Raw genomic sequence first — 17,586 nt, 5'->3', positions numbered from 1 at the left:
CGGCGCTTTCTGACACAAAATAGTAGCATCGCTATTTGCAACGGTGCTGAGACGAAAAAATGCGGGCCAAAACCCGAGCGCGTTATTTTGTGCGAACAAATGAAAGAGAGAATGAAAGGAAAAGCGAACTCCATCTTGCATTTAAGAGGAAGAGGAAGAGAAAGAGAGAAAGGGGGAGAAGGAAAGCTTCTCACCACTGTTGCCATTCGTGAAGAAGAGGAGGAAGTGTACAGAAGAGGAGGAAGTATACGGAGGGCGAAGAGGAGCCGCGGTTGTGAAGAGGAGCCGCCAAATCCATCCTCGGGCCTTTGTGGAGTGCATTGTTCTTTCTTACTTTTTTTTTGTTTTTTCTCTTTTTCTTTTACTTGTGTTTGTTAAAAATCATGTGTATTAAGAGGGAGAGGAAATGAGAAAGGGAGAGGAAGAGAGAAAAGGAAAGAATGAACAAGAGAGAGAGAGAGAGAGACAGAGGAAGAAAACATTAAACATAATAGGGAAAGAGAGAAAGAGAGGGAGAAAGGGAGGAAGGGAGGGAGAGAGAGGGAGGGAGAGGTTGTTGTTGTTGTTTTATTTCTTCTTTTATTTTTTTCTTGTTTGTGATTGTTGCGGTAGTGGTAGCGGTAGTTGTTGTTTAATTTCTTATTTTCTTGTTTGTTGTTGTTGTGGTAGTCATAGTAATAGTAGTCGATGTGGTAGTAATAGTAGTAGTTGTTGTTGTTTAATTTCTTCTCTTCTTGTGTATTGTTCTTGTGGTAGTCGTAGTCGTGGTCGTAGTCGTCATAGTCATGATTGTAGTAGTAGTAATAGTAGTTTTTTTGTTTGTTGTTGTTGTAGTAATAGTAGTTTTTTTTCTTTTCTTGTTTAGTTTTCTTATTTGTTGTTGTTGTTGTTTTAGTAGTAGTAGTTTTTTCTTCTTTTCTTGTTTGTTGTTATTGTAGTAGTAGTAGTTATTGTTGCTATTGTTTTTTCTTCTTTTCTTGTTTATTGTAGTGGTAGTGGTAGTGGTAGTGGTTTGTTGTTGTGGTAGTCGTAGTCGTCATAGTCGTGGTTGTAGTAGTAGTGGTGGTTTTCATGTTTGTTATTGTTGTTGTTGTTATTGTAGTAGTAGTAGTTTTTTTTGTTTTCTTGTTTATTGTTGTTTAGTTTTCTTTTTTGTTTTTGTTGTTGTAGTGGTAGTAGTAGTAGTTTTTTCTTCTTCTTCTTTTTTTTTTGTAGTAGTAGTAGTTGTTGTTGTTGTTGTAGTTGTTGTTTTTTTTCTTCTTCTTCTTTTCTTGTTTATTGTAGTGGTAGTCGTAATGGTAATGATAATGGTAGTGGTAGACAGAGAGAGAGATATTTTGTTAAAGGAAATGAGAGAGTAAGAGGAAGAGAAAAAGAAAGAAGGGACGAGAGAGAGGGAATAAACATACAACATAATAAAGAAATAGAAAAAGAGAGAGAGAGATGGAAGGAGAGAATAGAATAAATAGATAAAAAGCAAAGAGAGAGTGGTGGCGAGGTCCGGTGAGGTTCGGTGCAATACCATGAGACGGGAAACACCGACATATGTTAATTTGTGGGTGGGTGGAGACTTTACATACGTTAATTCTGCTGAGTTACAAGAGAAGAAATCCCTTCTCGAACAATTTAAGAAAGAAAAAAAGAATGATAGACAAAAAATAACATAGACAAAATGGAAAATGATGAAGGTTGTGATGTTCAAGATCGCGAGGCGTATCTTAATCAGCGTTTCCCATGTCCTTGCTCTCAATGTAAGCTGGCAATTAGATGAAAACGTCGATTGTCTATAGAATTATACGCACGACGCTTTGGCGAGTTTCAATCTGAGATCATTGATCATGCGATCTCAGATTTTGAGCAAACGGTAAGCAGTGTATATCAATCATGCATTGTATTCACAAGCTAATTGAATACCATATAAAAAAACATTGGGTGTGGCTGAAAATTTTCTATCCAAAGAGGTGACATCTCATTCCAAGGACGAGTGCACCCTTTGCAGCCAGTTAGAAGAGTTCGTGGGTGTGCGATGAATGGAGTGCTTGAGTCAATCCACCACTTGAAAAGTACTACCCAATCTATATCGTCAATACCAGAGGAGATAGGCAATGATCGATGCATTGATACCGATGGATGTCGAGACTTATGATCCGCTTAGAGAGGAAGCATCCATACCATTATATGATGGGTATCGACTATCTCGTCTGAAGAAACTGCTAGTACTCCTAAGTGTGCAAGCAAAATACGGGTGGAGTGATGTGAGTGTGACCGAGTTATTCAGGTACCTTGTACGTACGCTTCATTGATTTCTTTTTTTCACTATCATTAAAAATATTTATGCTTTTTCAAGGTGTTTTATGATTTTTTTAAAGGTTACTAAAGTATCATATATTACCACTTGTAAATACCATGCATGAGTCTTGTGATGATGCACGACATGTTTTACGAAAGCTTGGCATGGACTACAACAGTATCCATGCATGTATCAATTATTGCATACTATTTCCAGGAGAATACAAGACTATGGAGACATGTCCAAAGTGTGGTGCTCACAGGTATCGACAAGACTTGCAAGGGCAAACCATCCCTCAAAAAGTTCTTAGACACTTTCCGCTTATCCCCCGCATAAACCACATGTTTCATACGTCCGGCATGGCGAGCTTGACAATGTAGAATAGATCCACATATGGAGTTCAACGAATATCAGTAGATTCACGTGCATGGAGCCACATTGACTCTACCTTCCCATGCTTTGTCTGAGAGCCAAGGAATCTTCGGCTTGGTCTTTCTATGGATGGCGTGAACCCATTCGGTCTGCACTCAACTTCTTACCGTGTGTGGCCTATAGTTCTTGGCAACTACAATATCTCTCCATGGCTTTCTACGAAGAAAGGACATCTCATCCTCAGCTTACTCATTCCCGGCTGTTACAAAGTCAAAAATATGAACATGTGTCTTCGTCCATTAGTCGATGAGCTTAAGGTTTTGTGGGAGGATGGGGTCAGCGTGCAAGATATGAGCAAGCGCGATGATCGACCGTCTGCCAATATTCGAGCCATTCTCATATGGACCATGCATGACTTTTCGGGATTCGGAGAGTGCTCAGGTAAGTAGGCTTACGTTCTCATTGGTAATATCTATCATAACTCATTCAAGTTTTTATTCACTGGATAGAGGTGTTGGGACAGGTTTGGTTACATCAGGTTATCATGCATATCCATTGTGCGGGCCACAATTAGACTCCCGAAGGTCATGAACCATGAAGAAGATAGAATATCAAGGACACGCCGCTTTCTTGCTAGAGGGTCATGAACTCAGGGAAGATTTTCTTAGAATGACCTCCAGCACGTATGAATGCCCAAAACTGGTATGAACTGAAAATGGTCCACACGGAGTCACATCCAAACAGAATGCTACAGTTCTCAGTTTTCTATAAGTTGCCATATTGGACCCACTTTACAGATCAACCACTTATTGGATCCCATGCATATTTTCAAGAACGTGGACAGCTTGCTATGGGATCACATCACAGGAAAGAGAGACCATGTAGGGGTACGAATGGATTTGAAGGAGGTAGGCAAGATGGAGGCGCTTTGGTTGCAGTCGAGTGCTGATGGTCGCTTGCAGCTATCTCGCGCTCATTGGGTTTTGTCCACTAAAGAAGAGTGCATTGTGAAGCAAATAGTCAAGTCTATCTGCACTCCGACGATAGGTATGATATGCGTTCTCTTAGGTCTGCGTTTTCTAAAGATGACTAATTATCAGGGCTAGAATCCCATGATTGGCATAAGATATGTCAAGTTTGTACTACGAATGGATTGTGAGTGGCCTGCGTATTTTGCTATTTGGAGTGTAGTCGTTGTTCATAATGCTTTCTCGTTTGTGGCAGTTGGTACTACCGATCGCAATCGCAGGATGCCTTACTCCAAAAATACGCGGGGCGATTTACAGGTTGTCGACTTTAGTACAATGGGTCTCACAGAAGGAGATTAAGATGTCCTCTATTGAATCCGCGAGGCAGGGAGCAGTGGAGATGGTCTGTCTCTTTTAGAAATACCTGCCTATCAGCATGCTCACAATACAAATCCACCTTCTTGTGCATCTTGTAGATGAAGTGGAGATTGCTGGACCTGTCCATATGCAATGGATATTCTTCTTGGAGTGCTTCATGAAAACCCTAAAAGGCTTTGTGTGACAATGAGCTTGGCCAGAAGGTAGCATGCATGAAGGTTGGTTAGTGTTTGAGGCGCTAGTACATATTTCACAAAATGGCTACCAACGGTGGATTCAAACAACAATATGCTATGGTCAGTGAAGGATGATGATAGACTGATCGGATATGTGGTGGTTGAAAATGGGATAGAAAAAAGAATGGATGCTGCAATGGAGGAGAAAGTGAATCGCTTTTATATGTTGCACCATGCCTCTATGGAGACGTGGCTCGCTAGGTACCAGCAAGCTAGGAAAGATCGAGACGAAACACGATCTGAATTTTGACATAGTACACGCCATCGACCAATTCGATATCCCGAGGGCATGGAGGAGATACCGCGGTTTATGTCAACGCGATAGTTGCATGGAGCTTTGATCACAGCGTCTCGCAAAGGGGCGGATGTCTCAATCGAGGAGTGGGAATTCTCAAGGGGATGTAGTCCAAAGGTGATGACGTGTTTAGGATTTGTGGTATCTATATTTTATATGCAACAACTAATTGAGTGTTTCAATGTACAATACAAAATATATAATGTAGCATGGTCGTGCGGACGACATTTTTGCATGGAGCGTATTGACAAAATGCGCTCCACAATAGATTGTGGTATCATGGCAAGATTCGAGCAAGAGAGCCAATGACGAGAAACGGATCCAAACATGGTTATAGATGAGATGGAGTATTTTGGGAACTTGCAAAGCATTGTCACGGTGGATTACCGTAGCTTCTTCATGATCGTATTCGATGTGCAGTGGTTCAAAGTGGTACTTGAAGGAGCTGGAGCAACAATTTGATGAGGTTCATCTGGATTTCTCGAAATAGATTCCAAAAAACATGGAGGAATTTGGCGAGAGTATATGATCAAAGCAATGTTTCGAGCATAGATGAGGACAATATGCAAATACACGGGTCGATATTGCAAGGGGTGGAGGCTACCGAAAGCTTAGAACATGTAGAGGAGCCAACTTCGGATAACAATGATGGAAATACAAGAGTCCAAGAATTCTTTAAGAACGAGATGGTCTCATCCTTTTGTAGTGACATGTCTATCGACCTTCTAGTGTCTGCGAAGTTGTGTCAAGAGATTGACATGGGACCATAGGGTACTTCATACTTGAAGCATCCACCTACTCAATTCGTTGACGAATCGCTTATAAGGATACATAAGATATGCACTTTAAGTAAGATAATTTTTTTAAGATTTATATTATCGTGTTTTGTATTATTTATATTGATTATGCTAACATCATTTTTTATCTGTGCAGGTGACCTTTGTGGATATTTAGATCATCAAGATGAGCCGCGGGATAAGCGACGAGGAGCTACAAGAGATCTTTATGCGTATGTCTCCAGATCAGATGGCGAGATTCAGAGATATGGCAGACCAGGAGTTGTCTTGGACACCGTCACGTCGCTCTATTAGATCTACTTCGGCATTCTCTGATGCTTCAGTTTCTAGCAATTGAGGTCAACGCTCCAGACTTGGGCAAGACGGAGGGATTAGTTCAGGGGATGCTGTAGTGAGCCCACGGTCGACTCGAGATACAAGTGTTACTCCTCATTCTCATGGCAGTTCGAGAGAGCGTGGTATCCTCTATTTCAGAATTGCACAATAATTGGGTTGAAGAGCTTCACGAGGCTTACTTGTTAGATTATCACTTTAACCACATATTCCAGAAATTACTGCCTATTGTTGTTGCTGAAAACTCCCAATATTAGCTCAAGCATAGTCTTATTTGGTCCCATAGCAAGATTGTCATCCCACACACTTCGCCCTTCACGAAGAAGATCATGGAAGAAACGCATTCTTGCCCTATTGCTAGTCACTTGGGTGTCTTCAAAACATATAACAGGATTGCCAAGAGCTTTCATTGGAAAGGCTTATGGAGGGATGTTAAGGACTTTGTGACCAAGTGTGTTCCATGCCAACAGAACAAGGACAGTACACTCCGGCCCGTTGGACTCTTACAGTCTCTCCCTATCCGTGAAAGGAAATGGACCCACATCACAATGGACTTTATCACTAGCCTTCCCGTGACCAAAAAAGGGTGAAACAACATCTATGTGGTAGTTGATCGCCTCACCAAAGGTGCCCACTTTATCCCCACTAAGACCCAATACACTGCCTCTCAGGTGGCCACTCAATTTATGGAAAATATCTTCAAATTGCATAGCCTACCACAAGTCATAGTCCATAATTGGGATGCAAAGTTTATGAGCAACTTCTAGCAGACAGTTTTCACCTCCATGGGGACCAAGCTTGCTCATCCACTACATACCACCCCCAGATTGATGGTCAGACTGAAAGAGTGAACAAATAGCTTGAAACATATTTGAGGCACTTCGGTCATGATGTACAACACACTTGGGATACGTGGCTCCACTCGACTGAGTTTGCATATAATAACTCCACCCACTCTAGCATTGGAGTTTCCCCTTTTGAGACCTTACATGGATATAAGGTTCTCCTCCCCACAGTCTTATTTAACAATAAGATCAACCCTCATAGTCAAGCTGAGTTGAACCCAATGCTGGACCCCATGCAAGCCTTACTTCATCAATGTAAAGTAAACCTTCAGAAGGCCCAAACACACATGAAGCTCTATGCTAATGAGAAATGAAGGCATTTGGAGTTCCAAGAAGGAGAATTGGTCCTTTTGAAAGTGTATAAGTCCCGCTACTCAACTCTCAAAGAGGGCAGTACTAACAAGCTTGGCCCACCGCCTTTATGGTCCATATCGAATTTTGAAGAGACTTGGTGACTTGGCCTACCGCTTAGAACTTTCCCCCACCACCAAGATCCACAATGTGTTTCATGTCAGCTAGTTGAAACCTTTCGTGGGCTCCTTAGTGGACTATGTGGGAGAACTCCCCCCCATAGATGAAGAAGACATCACTCAGTATATCCTTGAGGCCATCATTGGAAAGCGCGATAAGCACTTATAGTCTCGGTCCATCAAAGAATACCTCATCAAATGGCAAGGACTATCCCTAGAAGAATCCTCTTGGCACCCAACAACCATTGTCAATGAATTCCGCTACCTCCAAGAGGCCCCACGGCCTGAAGACTAGCTGGTCATGCCCCATTTGATCACTTTCTGCCTATAGACTGCACATTTTTTTAGAACAGTTTTGTAATTGCCCAAATCTCAGGCATATGCATTCTACATAGGCTGAAAGTACTCATCATAAGCTCCATTTCCACATGTGGTACGCCCTATTTGGACTAGCCTATCAAAAGTTATGACTCATTCACTTTAGCATCCTATCCGAGACAGCATGCTATCCTTAGTCTTTACCCACCCAATTTTCATTGTAAAAGGGCTCAGAGTAGTAGTCTGCAACCCTCCCTTAGTGCACCCATCACTTTGCTCTACTTTCCCTTGTTTTAGAGGGCAAAAACCTTCAATGTGGGGATGGATTGTAACAAGCATGATACACACTGACCAGGGTATATAAGGTGTAAGAGTCCTAGATTAGGGTAACCAATTCTTATTAGGGCAACCAGTTAGTATCTAGAAAATTTCTCTTTTTTACCACATGCGAAAGTGTCCAAAGTTCCAGCTTGTCCGTGAGGATCAAAGTATGTAGAAAATTTCTCTTTTTTTACAATATGGAAAAGCATCCAAAGTTCCTCGTGCATGACGTGAAGGTTTTTCTCTAATTCGGTTATTCGAATCAGTAATACATGTATTTTTGTGTAATGTATATCCTGAAGAGACTTCTTGTACGCGTCTAGAAATACCTCTTTGGCCGTTCGTTTTCATACAATCTACTCTGTAACTACATGCAAAATTGTATATAAACATAACATCAAAAGGCCATGTGTGTTGCATTGTAAATATTATTCATATAGATGCCAAATCAACATTTTAAAATGTATAGCATTTTAAAATGTATACAGATACCTCTTTGGCTTCATATGACCTACTCGGTAACTACATGGCACAAAGTTCTATACAAACACGAAGTGGAAAGGCCACACATATTGTGATTGTAAATATTATTCGTACATATGCCAAATTAGCAATTAAAATTCATTTTGTACTACCTTGCCAAATTTCTGAGAGCTTCATATCAAAACCTAGTCCGATATGGTGGATGTTGCTATGTGGAATAGATACTACAATGTGAATAATAGGAATAGGATCATATGTATAAGATCACTCTAACTAAGGATTTCTAACATTGAAAATTTGCATATGATTGAGAAGAGAATAGATTTTTTGCACCTACAGGACATGAATTTGAATCATTGTATCATATAGCCAAGTGTTTGGTTGAAGACTATGGCGCAAGAAATAGTAATTCTTGTTATTCGCATTTCTGTTGGGCGGTGACTAATACATGAGTGCCGGGAAAAAACGCTCAGACGTGATAACTTGATTGACTAGAGAGGTTGGAAAGTACCCCTATCACATAATACGGATCACTGGGGTACCAAAAACATTGACTTCACCTTTTGGAGAAGAAAGTGCTCGAATACTGAGTTGCTGAATTAACCTGAGGTAGGTACTACCGGCACGAAGTGTGATACTAGGGATATTCTTTTAACCTGACAACTACATTATTTCATGTAACAAAGGGTCGTAATACGTATGTAAAATCTAATTTTGTGTGTGTGTGTGTGTGTGTGTGTGTTGGGGGGGGGCGGGGCGGGGCGCATTATTCTTCACCAGAGTGAGAAGAGATTGTCGTCGACGAGGGAATGAGAGTCGGCCGCAGTGTCGTAGATCACGGTGGCGCACTTGGCCGCAGAGCTGACGCAGGCGCCTGCAGCCAGTGAAGTAGTACAATTGCATGGCGATACTGCACCAGAGTAATTGCATTCGCATGAACTTATGTGATCATCGGGATCCACAAAGGGCATGATGTTCAGCTGTTCCATGAATTCATCAAGGCAGCGGACAACTTCCTGGTAAGGATCCACAGCAATGCTTATATTACACATCGTATAATTCACGCCATCGTCGACGATAACTGGCCTAGAACGGGAATCATATTGGGCCTGTGAGAGGTCGGGAGGCAGCTGGACTAAAGCATTAAAGCTATCATGGTAGTCGTAATTGCAGGAACTGAAACTAGCATGATCGGTTGAGGTATAGTCATGATGGGCGATACTAGGTTGGGTGGATGAGGGATGACGGGGAGGAGCTGGGGGCGCACTTGCTGCAGGTTCAGTATGATGTGCAGCTTGTGATAGTATTGATGGTGACGACGATGGTGAACATGCTAGGGATGATTGCGATGATGAGGAGGAGGGCGACGAGGATGGCGAAGTCGATGATGATGATAGCACCGGTGGCCGCCGCGACGATATGTGTGGGTCGTACTGAAGGCAGCTGCGGCGAAGCTTGTGTTTCAAGAACGGGGAGAGGATCTGATGCTGGCGGTCGTTGTTGTTGCAGTTGCTGGCGGATGAGGAGACGTCGAGGAGAGGCGAGAAAGCGCCGATGCTGAAGGGGAAGTTGGTCTTGGCTCTCCGCCCGCACATCATCCACGCCGCCGCGTCGTACGCCCTCGCTGCCTGCTCTGCGCTCCCATACGTCCCCAGCCACACCCTCCTCTTCCTGCAGCAGCATAATATAGTACAACAACGTCATACCAATCCATCAGTTTCATCGTCGCAACACTAGTAACACACACCCCAAAGCACACATTGTAGTATATCATAATTTCTTCACTACTACTCATCATCGCAACGCCCCATGACCGTGGCAATGCTTGTCCATGCCAAGTAAAAGCAACAATATTACCATCGTCAAGACAGCTCTTACATGTCACAATTAAGAGTCCGTACTGTAATTAGTAAGGAAACACGGTCATTACGGACGCCGCGCCATTACAAATAATCCACCAGATCCTAAACCGTTATCTATCTCCACGCTCCAGCACTATCGTAACTGCTTGCAAACTCACTCGTGATTCAATCAATCAGCCTATAACGAATCCACGGTCAGTCATCGTTATCCCGATTCTCACGTCTTCATTAGCCGCCTCATCGTGAGCATGATGGATGTTATGATCGGCGTTTTGCCGTTATAAGATCAATTTTCTCATATAACATTAACCATGCAGCAGTACTTACGTTACAGGGTGGCGAATCTCGGCTACCCACGAGCCCCAGTGCCGCTGGCGCACACCCCGAAGTTTGCCCGATTTCGCCATGCTTCTGTTATAAACAGAGATACATTGCCCACTGCATGTCTTCTTCTGATTTACTGAAGGAATCACTCACTGCTCAAGTGTTATTCTTGATTCTTCTGCACAGACCAATATTATATAAAGTAGCAGCAAAGTCTTTTGAGTCTATTGACTATGACGTGACAAATTAGCAAGGTCGACAACGAATATTGATTTCTTGTAGGACTTTTCAACAACGATTCGCTGAAAAGGGTCCTTGCGTTGTAACTAGTTTCTTTGACAAGATTTGAATTTACCTCCAAAGAGTTGATATTTTGGCTCCCTCAATTTCAATGTCCCGAGGCGTCCCCAAACAACAACCAGCTTCATCAATTGTTGCCTGCAAAAACTTTTTACCGCATCCGCATTTCCCTCGTTCTCACTCACGAGTCACGCGCGCGCGCACACTCACTCACTCTAGATGGCGTGTCCTGAATTCGCCTTATACATACGGTCGTGCCACCTTACCCCATCGACTGACTTGACTTTGTGGAAGCCTTGCTTTTTTGTAAGTTAGCCTCATGACGTACGAGGCATATTCTCAGCTTTGTTTCCTTTCTAAAAATCGAGGCTCACTCTGCCACCCCATGAAAGCCTAGTTAAGTTGGCAATATCCCCTAGAGGTGCTCGTCGTTTGCACTTGACGTGATTCATTCATCTACTACTGCGTGTCATGAGTGCCACCCCGCCCCATAGACTGGCCTACCTTTCTTGAAGCCTTGCTAAATTTAGCATCATTTCACATACCATTCAACTTCAAGTGTGTCCTCGATCGATACATGAGTGGGTCATTATCGATAGTCATCAAACAGAGTACTGCATTTCTTGTTTTCGTATGACATAGAGTTAGAACCAAAAAGACACACCACGCCATCATTTATGAAAATGTGTGATTTCGATTGGAACTTTCCTTACATTGTCAAAGGGAAAGTAGCTTGTCTATAATCAATCGCGGTAGTGAATCTAGCCGTACCTCAAGCTTGTAACAAACAATGATGTCAAGCTTGCAACACAAAAACATGTGTAAACGTTTTTTTTCCATCAAATGGCATTCATTGAGAGGGAAGAGCTATACCTTGAAAATTGAAGCGTGCATGCAAGTGGATGTCACAGCTCCTCACAAAACCACCAAAGTTCCGCTTGTGCTAGAAATGTGCATCAACACGACTCACTTTGTGAATTCACCATGGCGATCCTTATAAAGTGGGTTAGTGTATACTTCATGGCCCGTTTATTACTACTGTAATTTTGCATAGAGTGATACAACATATTTTGACTAACATCAAACATTACAAGTTTCAGCTATGATGTGGCAACCGTGTGCGACCATATTGTCCACAATTCGGTTACATCTACCTAAGCATGTACAATGGCCACATTGTTGACAATTCCGTTGCATGCGTTCAGCACATGCATTATTGTAGTACAAAATTCAAAGGCTATCACGTCACTTACGTTTGAGTGTGTGTGTGTGTGTACTGTGTGGTGTAGAACTTCAATCGCCACAAAATCCTCATAATGACTAGCACGTAATTACCACAAACAAACTCGAATGTTTAGTTCCGCATTATTCGTAACGAACCATGCTTACGATTTGCGAATGGTATAACCAACTGAAACAGCAGGTCATGTAGAAGTGATGGCGAACGTCAAGTCCACTGCAAACACATCAAAGAAAATGACATGAAATCCGTGCTAATCATATGAGTCATGTTACCGATAGTTCTCCTTATAACTCTTCAAACTGTAAATGTACATGGTAATAATTTAGACAACTATTCACACCATCCTTCCTTAAATGGAATTGATCAGGTATCATATTCATTTTCCAGCAAGTACTATAGTAATAAATTGTGAGATCCTTTAACTTAAATACGATGTAAAATTGTAATGTTATAATCATCAAGGCTTCAAATTAATATTGTTGAGGCCACAAACACCATGTCATGAACATACACGCACGCACGGACATACATCTTTCATACTAGAGGAAATGTGTTTTGCGAAGGAAAGCCAAAGACACAAGTGACAAAATCCATCACAATTTTTTATCAAGACCATAATTTGGCCCTTTTTAATAATATTGTTTTAAAAAACTTTGCATGTTCTTGCTCATATCATTTTATCATAATAAAGCTTGTAGCATTATCCACATCAAATAGTAGAGAAAGAGTACACATACCTTGTCACAACAATGTCAACAAACACATGTGTTTTATACCTTTAAGGCATGTGTCGCTTTCTCCATGTGATTCTCAATCCTTTGAGGAAAAAGAAAATGTGGCCATACCCTATTTCATTACAATTCCACCATAACTAGCAAGTATAAGACAAGAGGTCTCTAGTCTTACATACACATCTACATGGAAGATTTTGTTTTGGACACAACAACAATAAGAGTTGTATGCCCATTATTTATATTAACACATTTGAAGCACATCCACATATCTTCGATCTTGACACTCATTGAACTACTTGAGGGGTATTTGCATCTATGGAGTTATGTAAACAACATATTAATATGACACATGAAAGGGGTGGAGAAACTTTAAGCCATGCCAATGTGTAACATTTAGGCAGACACTTCTTTTGGATGTAGGCTCTCAATTAGGGCCAAAAACGTTTTAAAATGGCACTTGTAAGAAAATGATTAAGTTGCTAATTAAAAGAGGTTTAGAAGAAAAAACCCTCCAAATTTGGCTGCCTCAACGTGATCAATGAGAGAATATATGATTCATTTAAGAGGTCGGATATTAAATATCTCCAATCTTTAATGGACGTTAAGTGTCATCTTTTCAGTCTTATTCTCTTGGAAATTGCAAAATCTTGTATTTTTTTATTTTCGCACCAAAAGATACCACTCGTTTGAGTTCCTCGATGTTCATTTTCTACACCTCTCTTTCTTGTGGTTTTTATTTCCTTCTCTGTGATATTGTTATCGCATTTATGGTTACCTACCAAAATGTTTATCAGTACCTCTTCTAGCAATACAAGCACAACCCCACCATGGAAGTATAAACTTACTGTTCAGTTAGATCATATCTATTCATCTTGGAGGCGTATACACCATCGAGCATTGTTGAACAAGGATGAAGCTAACATGTTGCGATTACAAGGAAAGAGGCATGTAGACTTATGGATGGATGAAAATATTTATCCTCCGGACCCTTCTATAAGTAAGCATCCTCCTTTTTACAATATTCACAACTTCATAAGGTATGTTGCAGATGGTTGTGATGGGATGCTTGGCTATTGCATGAGGTTATATTCTGCACCTTTTGCATTTATAGAACAAATGCATAAAATGAAGGGGGCATTAACATTGGCATAAAAAACTATTTCTGAGCTAACGGAAAAGGTTGATAATCTAGAAAGCTCTAATCAGTCGTTGCAAGAAAAATTACTGTGCTTGAAAGAAACTCCAATAGGATTTAGATAGAGAAAAATACCACTTAAAAATATAATGGACTTGTGTAGTCGAGTGAAGAAAAGGAGACTAAATTTTGCAAAGAGATGTATCTCTAATACTTCACGTATTGATATTCGAGAGAATAATGAAAGGATTAAGCTTATTAAAGAAACCATGACAAAGAAGAACAATATAAGGATTCTTAAATCACCTGAAAATGTAGACTTGAGAAGCCAAACTCTGAAAGAGCTAGTTAAAGATTTAAAAGGAACAGTTAAACCAGATGAAATAATGGAGATATGTGACAGTATGGGTATCAGTCGTAGAGGTTATCGTGCTATCTCTAAATTGTGGTTTACAAATCTTAAATGTCATAGAATAAGTGCATGCCTCGGCCTCTTGCAGTTTCAATTTCTAGGACAGCTATGAATCGTAGGATTCCAAATGTTTTTGGGGAGTATATTCATATAGAAGGATCCATGCCCTATGAAAAATATAAAATGTGTTGACATATCGAGCTCCACTCGTGATACGCCAGGGTGACCATTGTATATTTATGTCACCGACTTGTCAGTTGCAGACGCGGTTGGTACACCGCCCATGAATAATAGCTACATGATAGCTATCCTTATCTACTCTAGTTCGTGGCTCAGTTAGTATGCCACCTTAGTTAGTTGAGTTTGGTTTGAGACCCATATCTAGGGTTCTTCTATTTTCTTTGTACTTGAGTTCTTTTGGCTTACACAACTAAGAAGAGGAAAACTGTTTTCAGCCTCCACCCTTGTGTGTCTTCCCCCATTGTGCAAGCAAGAAAGCTTCAAGCGAGACTCCTTCCTTCTCTCCCACAATCTTGACATGGTATCAGAGCCTTGTTCGTGGTAAGGAGCTCAAGAAAGCAAGCCAAGCTCGCGGTGGTCTGGTAAGAGGAGCAGTGTTGCTTTCATTTCCTGTTTTGGGAGCAGATCTCTGCAGGTAGCACAGCCGGAAATTGCAGGAGTGCATTGTCTCAGGTTGAGACGCCCTTCGCGGTGAAGCAAGAGGGCAATATATGCTGCGGGAGAGGGCTTTGGCCCTTGGCGACCTTGTTTTTTTGATTTGAGGCCATTTCGGGGCCTGTTTTGCAGACGGAAGTTTTCTGCACGCACTCAAGAAAAGGCTCAGTTTTATGCTGTGCGACCACTGTTCTACAGGTCGGTGAAAAGTTACTGTAGAAATTGCATCATATGCTTGTGCGCAGAGACATTGGGAGTTTCAGAATCATCCTTGGTTCCTGTTTATGCAAAATCGTCACTAGGAAGTGACTGTGTGGTCAAATACCACTTTCGCCAGTTTTGCAGATTTGCCCTTGTGAGGGTGAAGCTGTGTTTTTTGCAGTGACAGAATTTCTTGCAGTATTCTGTAATGGCGTCTGATTCTCTTTCACAGATTGTCACTGAAAAGCTTGACAAGAACAACTTCCAGGCATGGAAGTTTAGAATGACGAATTTCCTTATGGGAAAAGGATATTGGGAATTTGTTGCAGGAAATGAAGAAGAACCAGTTCTTCCTGATGTTCCCAATCAACAACAAATGCAGGCATTTAAAACATGGCATGAGAGAGCCAGGAAAGTTATGTATTGGCTGTCTATCAGTATTTCAGACTCTATGATTGTGCATATTCAGGATGCAAGTACGCCAAAGGAGGCATGGGATACTTTGTCAAAAATGTATAGCACAAATACGCAAGCCAGGAAAATGCAGCTCAAGCAAGAGTTGCATAATGTGCAAAGAGAAAGTATGAGCATCAACGACTACCACATGAAGGTGAAGAAGATTGCAGATGCACTTGCTTCCATTGGATCGCCAGTGGAAGATGATGATTTAGTTTCCGTGACCTTGAATGGTCTAGGAAAGGATTATGCACAGTTTCGGACATCCATTTCAGTTCGTGAAAGATTTCCTGATTTTGAGGAGTTGATTGCTCTTCTAATTTCTGAGGAACAGAGAAATGGTGGTGCATCTTCTTCAGGAGGAACTTCAAAAGAAGCTGTCTTCTACTCAAATGCTGGAAGAGGTAGAGGCAGAGGTAGAGGAGGCCGATTTGGAGGCCGTGGCAGAAATCAGAATATGCAGCAAACTCAAGAAAACCAGTCCTATGGAGGAGGACGTGGTAACTCTAGAGGCAGGGGGAGCCAAAGAGGTCGTGGTGGATGGCAAAGAGGCCAAAATGCAAACAGTAATGTTGAATGCTACTACTGTGGTAAAATGGGTCATATGGCTAAAGACTGCTATAAAAAGCAGAATGACATCATGAATGAAAAACTGCAACAAGGGAATTATGCATCTTCTAGTAGACAGGGTGATGACAGAAATGAGCATTTGTTCATGGTGCAGCACATGAACAATTCTATGACAAGTGCAGAAGAAAGCAATGATGTATGGTATGTTGACTCAGGTGCATCAAACCACATGACAGGTCATGCAGAATGGATGGAGGATGCAAGGAAAATGGAAAAACCAGGATTTGTGGAGACTGGTGATGATACTGCACATCCTATTGTGCAGATTGGAAAAATTCCCTTGTCTATGCAGGGTGGGAAAAAGAAATACCTGTCCGATGTATTTCATGTCCCGAATATCACCAAGAATCTGGTTTCAGTTGGTCAAATGGTTGAACAGGGCTTGCAGGTCAGATTTAATCCTCATGGATGCTTTGTTGAGGATATGAAAAATAAAGGTCGCTTGATAGCAAAAGGAAAGAAGAAGGGCAGAATGTTTACATTGGACGCAGACATGTCTGAATTGAGTGCAGCAATGTTTGCACATGGGACCGGTGTAGTTGCAGATATTGATATCTGGCATAAACGCATTGGTCATGTTAATGTACAGCGACTTAAATCAATGCAGGCCCAAAATATTGTTGCAGGATTGCCCAAATTCAAGGTTGCAGAAATGCATAAGGTATGTGAAGCCTGTCAGTTTGGAAAACAGGCAAGGAAACCATTTCCTAGACATGTTCAAGAGAGTGAGAAGCCATTGGAATTAATTCACTCTGATGTGTGGACAACTAAAGCTGCATCTCTTGGAGGCTGTCATTATTTTGTCAGTTTTATTGATGACTATAGCAGAAAAGTTTGGGTGTATTTTATGAAAAAGAAAAGTGAAGTTTTTGGGCATTTCAAAACTCTTAAAGCTATGGTTGAAAAAGAAACAGGCTTGCAGATAAAATGCCTAAGGTCAGATGGAGGGGGAGAGTACCTCTCAAATGAGTTTGCAAAGTTCTTGCAGGAGCATGGCATAAAGCAGCAATATTCATGCAGTTATACCCCACAACAAAATGGAATTGCAGAAAGGAAAAACAGGCATATTGGAGAGGTATCTCGTGCCATGCTCAATGAAAAAGACTTGCCAGATTTTTATTGGGCTGAAGCAGTTGCTACAGCAGTCTACATAATGAACAGGACTTCCACTGCAGCAATACATGGAATGACTCCAGAGGAAAGGTATACTGGTAGGAAACCAGATATTTCTCATTTGAAAATTTTTGGTTGCATTGCCTATGTACATGTGCCAGATGAGCTGAGATCCAAGTTGGATCCAAAAGCTGAGAAGTGCATCTTTATTGGTTACTCTCTGCAGCAAAAAGGGTATAGATGCTATAACCCTTCTACTCGTAAGTTTACAGTGAGCAGAGATGTTGTTTTTGATGAGATGAGTAGCTGGTATAAACCAGTAAATGTGATTGATGATGAAGATGCACAAAATGGTAATGCTACACAGAATTCACAGCAGCAGTCACAAAATATTA

At 41.3% G+C, this 17,586-nt stretch overlaps 1 protein-coding gene across 1 annotated transcript; it reads right to left on the bottom strand.

Annotated features, from left to right (window-relative positions):
• Positions 1–8,128: 8,128 nt before the first annotated feature.
• On the bottom strand, positions 8,129–10,439 carry LOC148026268 (uncharacterized). The gene is made up of 2 exons (XM_087690420.1): positions 10,296–10,439; positions 8,129–9,777 (listed from the first exon to the last, which is right to left on the bottom strand). Exons 1-2 carry the CDS (start codon positions 10,373–10,375, stop codon positions 8,880–8,882), a joined length of 978 nt encoding a protein of 325 aa, XP_087546546.1. The 5' UTR covers positions 10,376–10,439; the 3' UTR covers positions 8,129–8,879.
• Positions 10,440–17,586: the final 7,147 nt, after the last annotated feature.

Source organism: Lygodium microphyllum, chromosome 13 (assembly GCF_053477565.2).
Source record: "Lygodium microphyllum isolate KBCC chromosome 13, Lygodium_microphyllum_v1.1.10, whole genome shotgun sequence".
Taxonomy (NCBI): Eukaryota; Viridiplantae; Streptophyta; class Polypodiopsida; order Schizaeales; family Lygodiaceae; genus Lygodium; species Lygodium microphyllum.
This window is presented reverse-complemented; position numbering and strand designations above follow the sequence as displayed.

Bases quoted from the DNA above. Each gene is read 5' to 3' on its own strand.
- LOC148026268 (XM_087690420.1), bottom strand. From the start codon at position 10,375: ATGGCGAAATCGGGCAAACTTCGGGGTGTGCGCCAGCGGCACTGGGGC. The intron at 9,778-10,295 runs GTAAGTACTGCT...ATGCTGCTGCAG, and splicing joins GAGATTCGCCACCCTGTAAC to GAAGAGGAGGGTGTGGCTGG.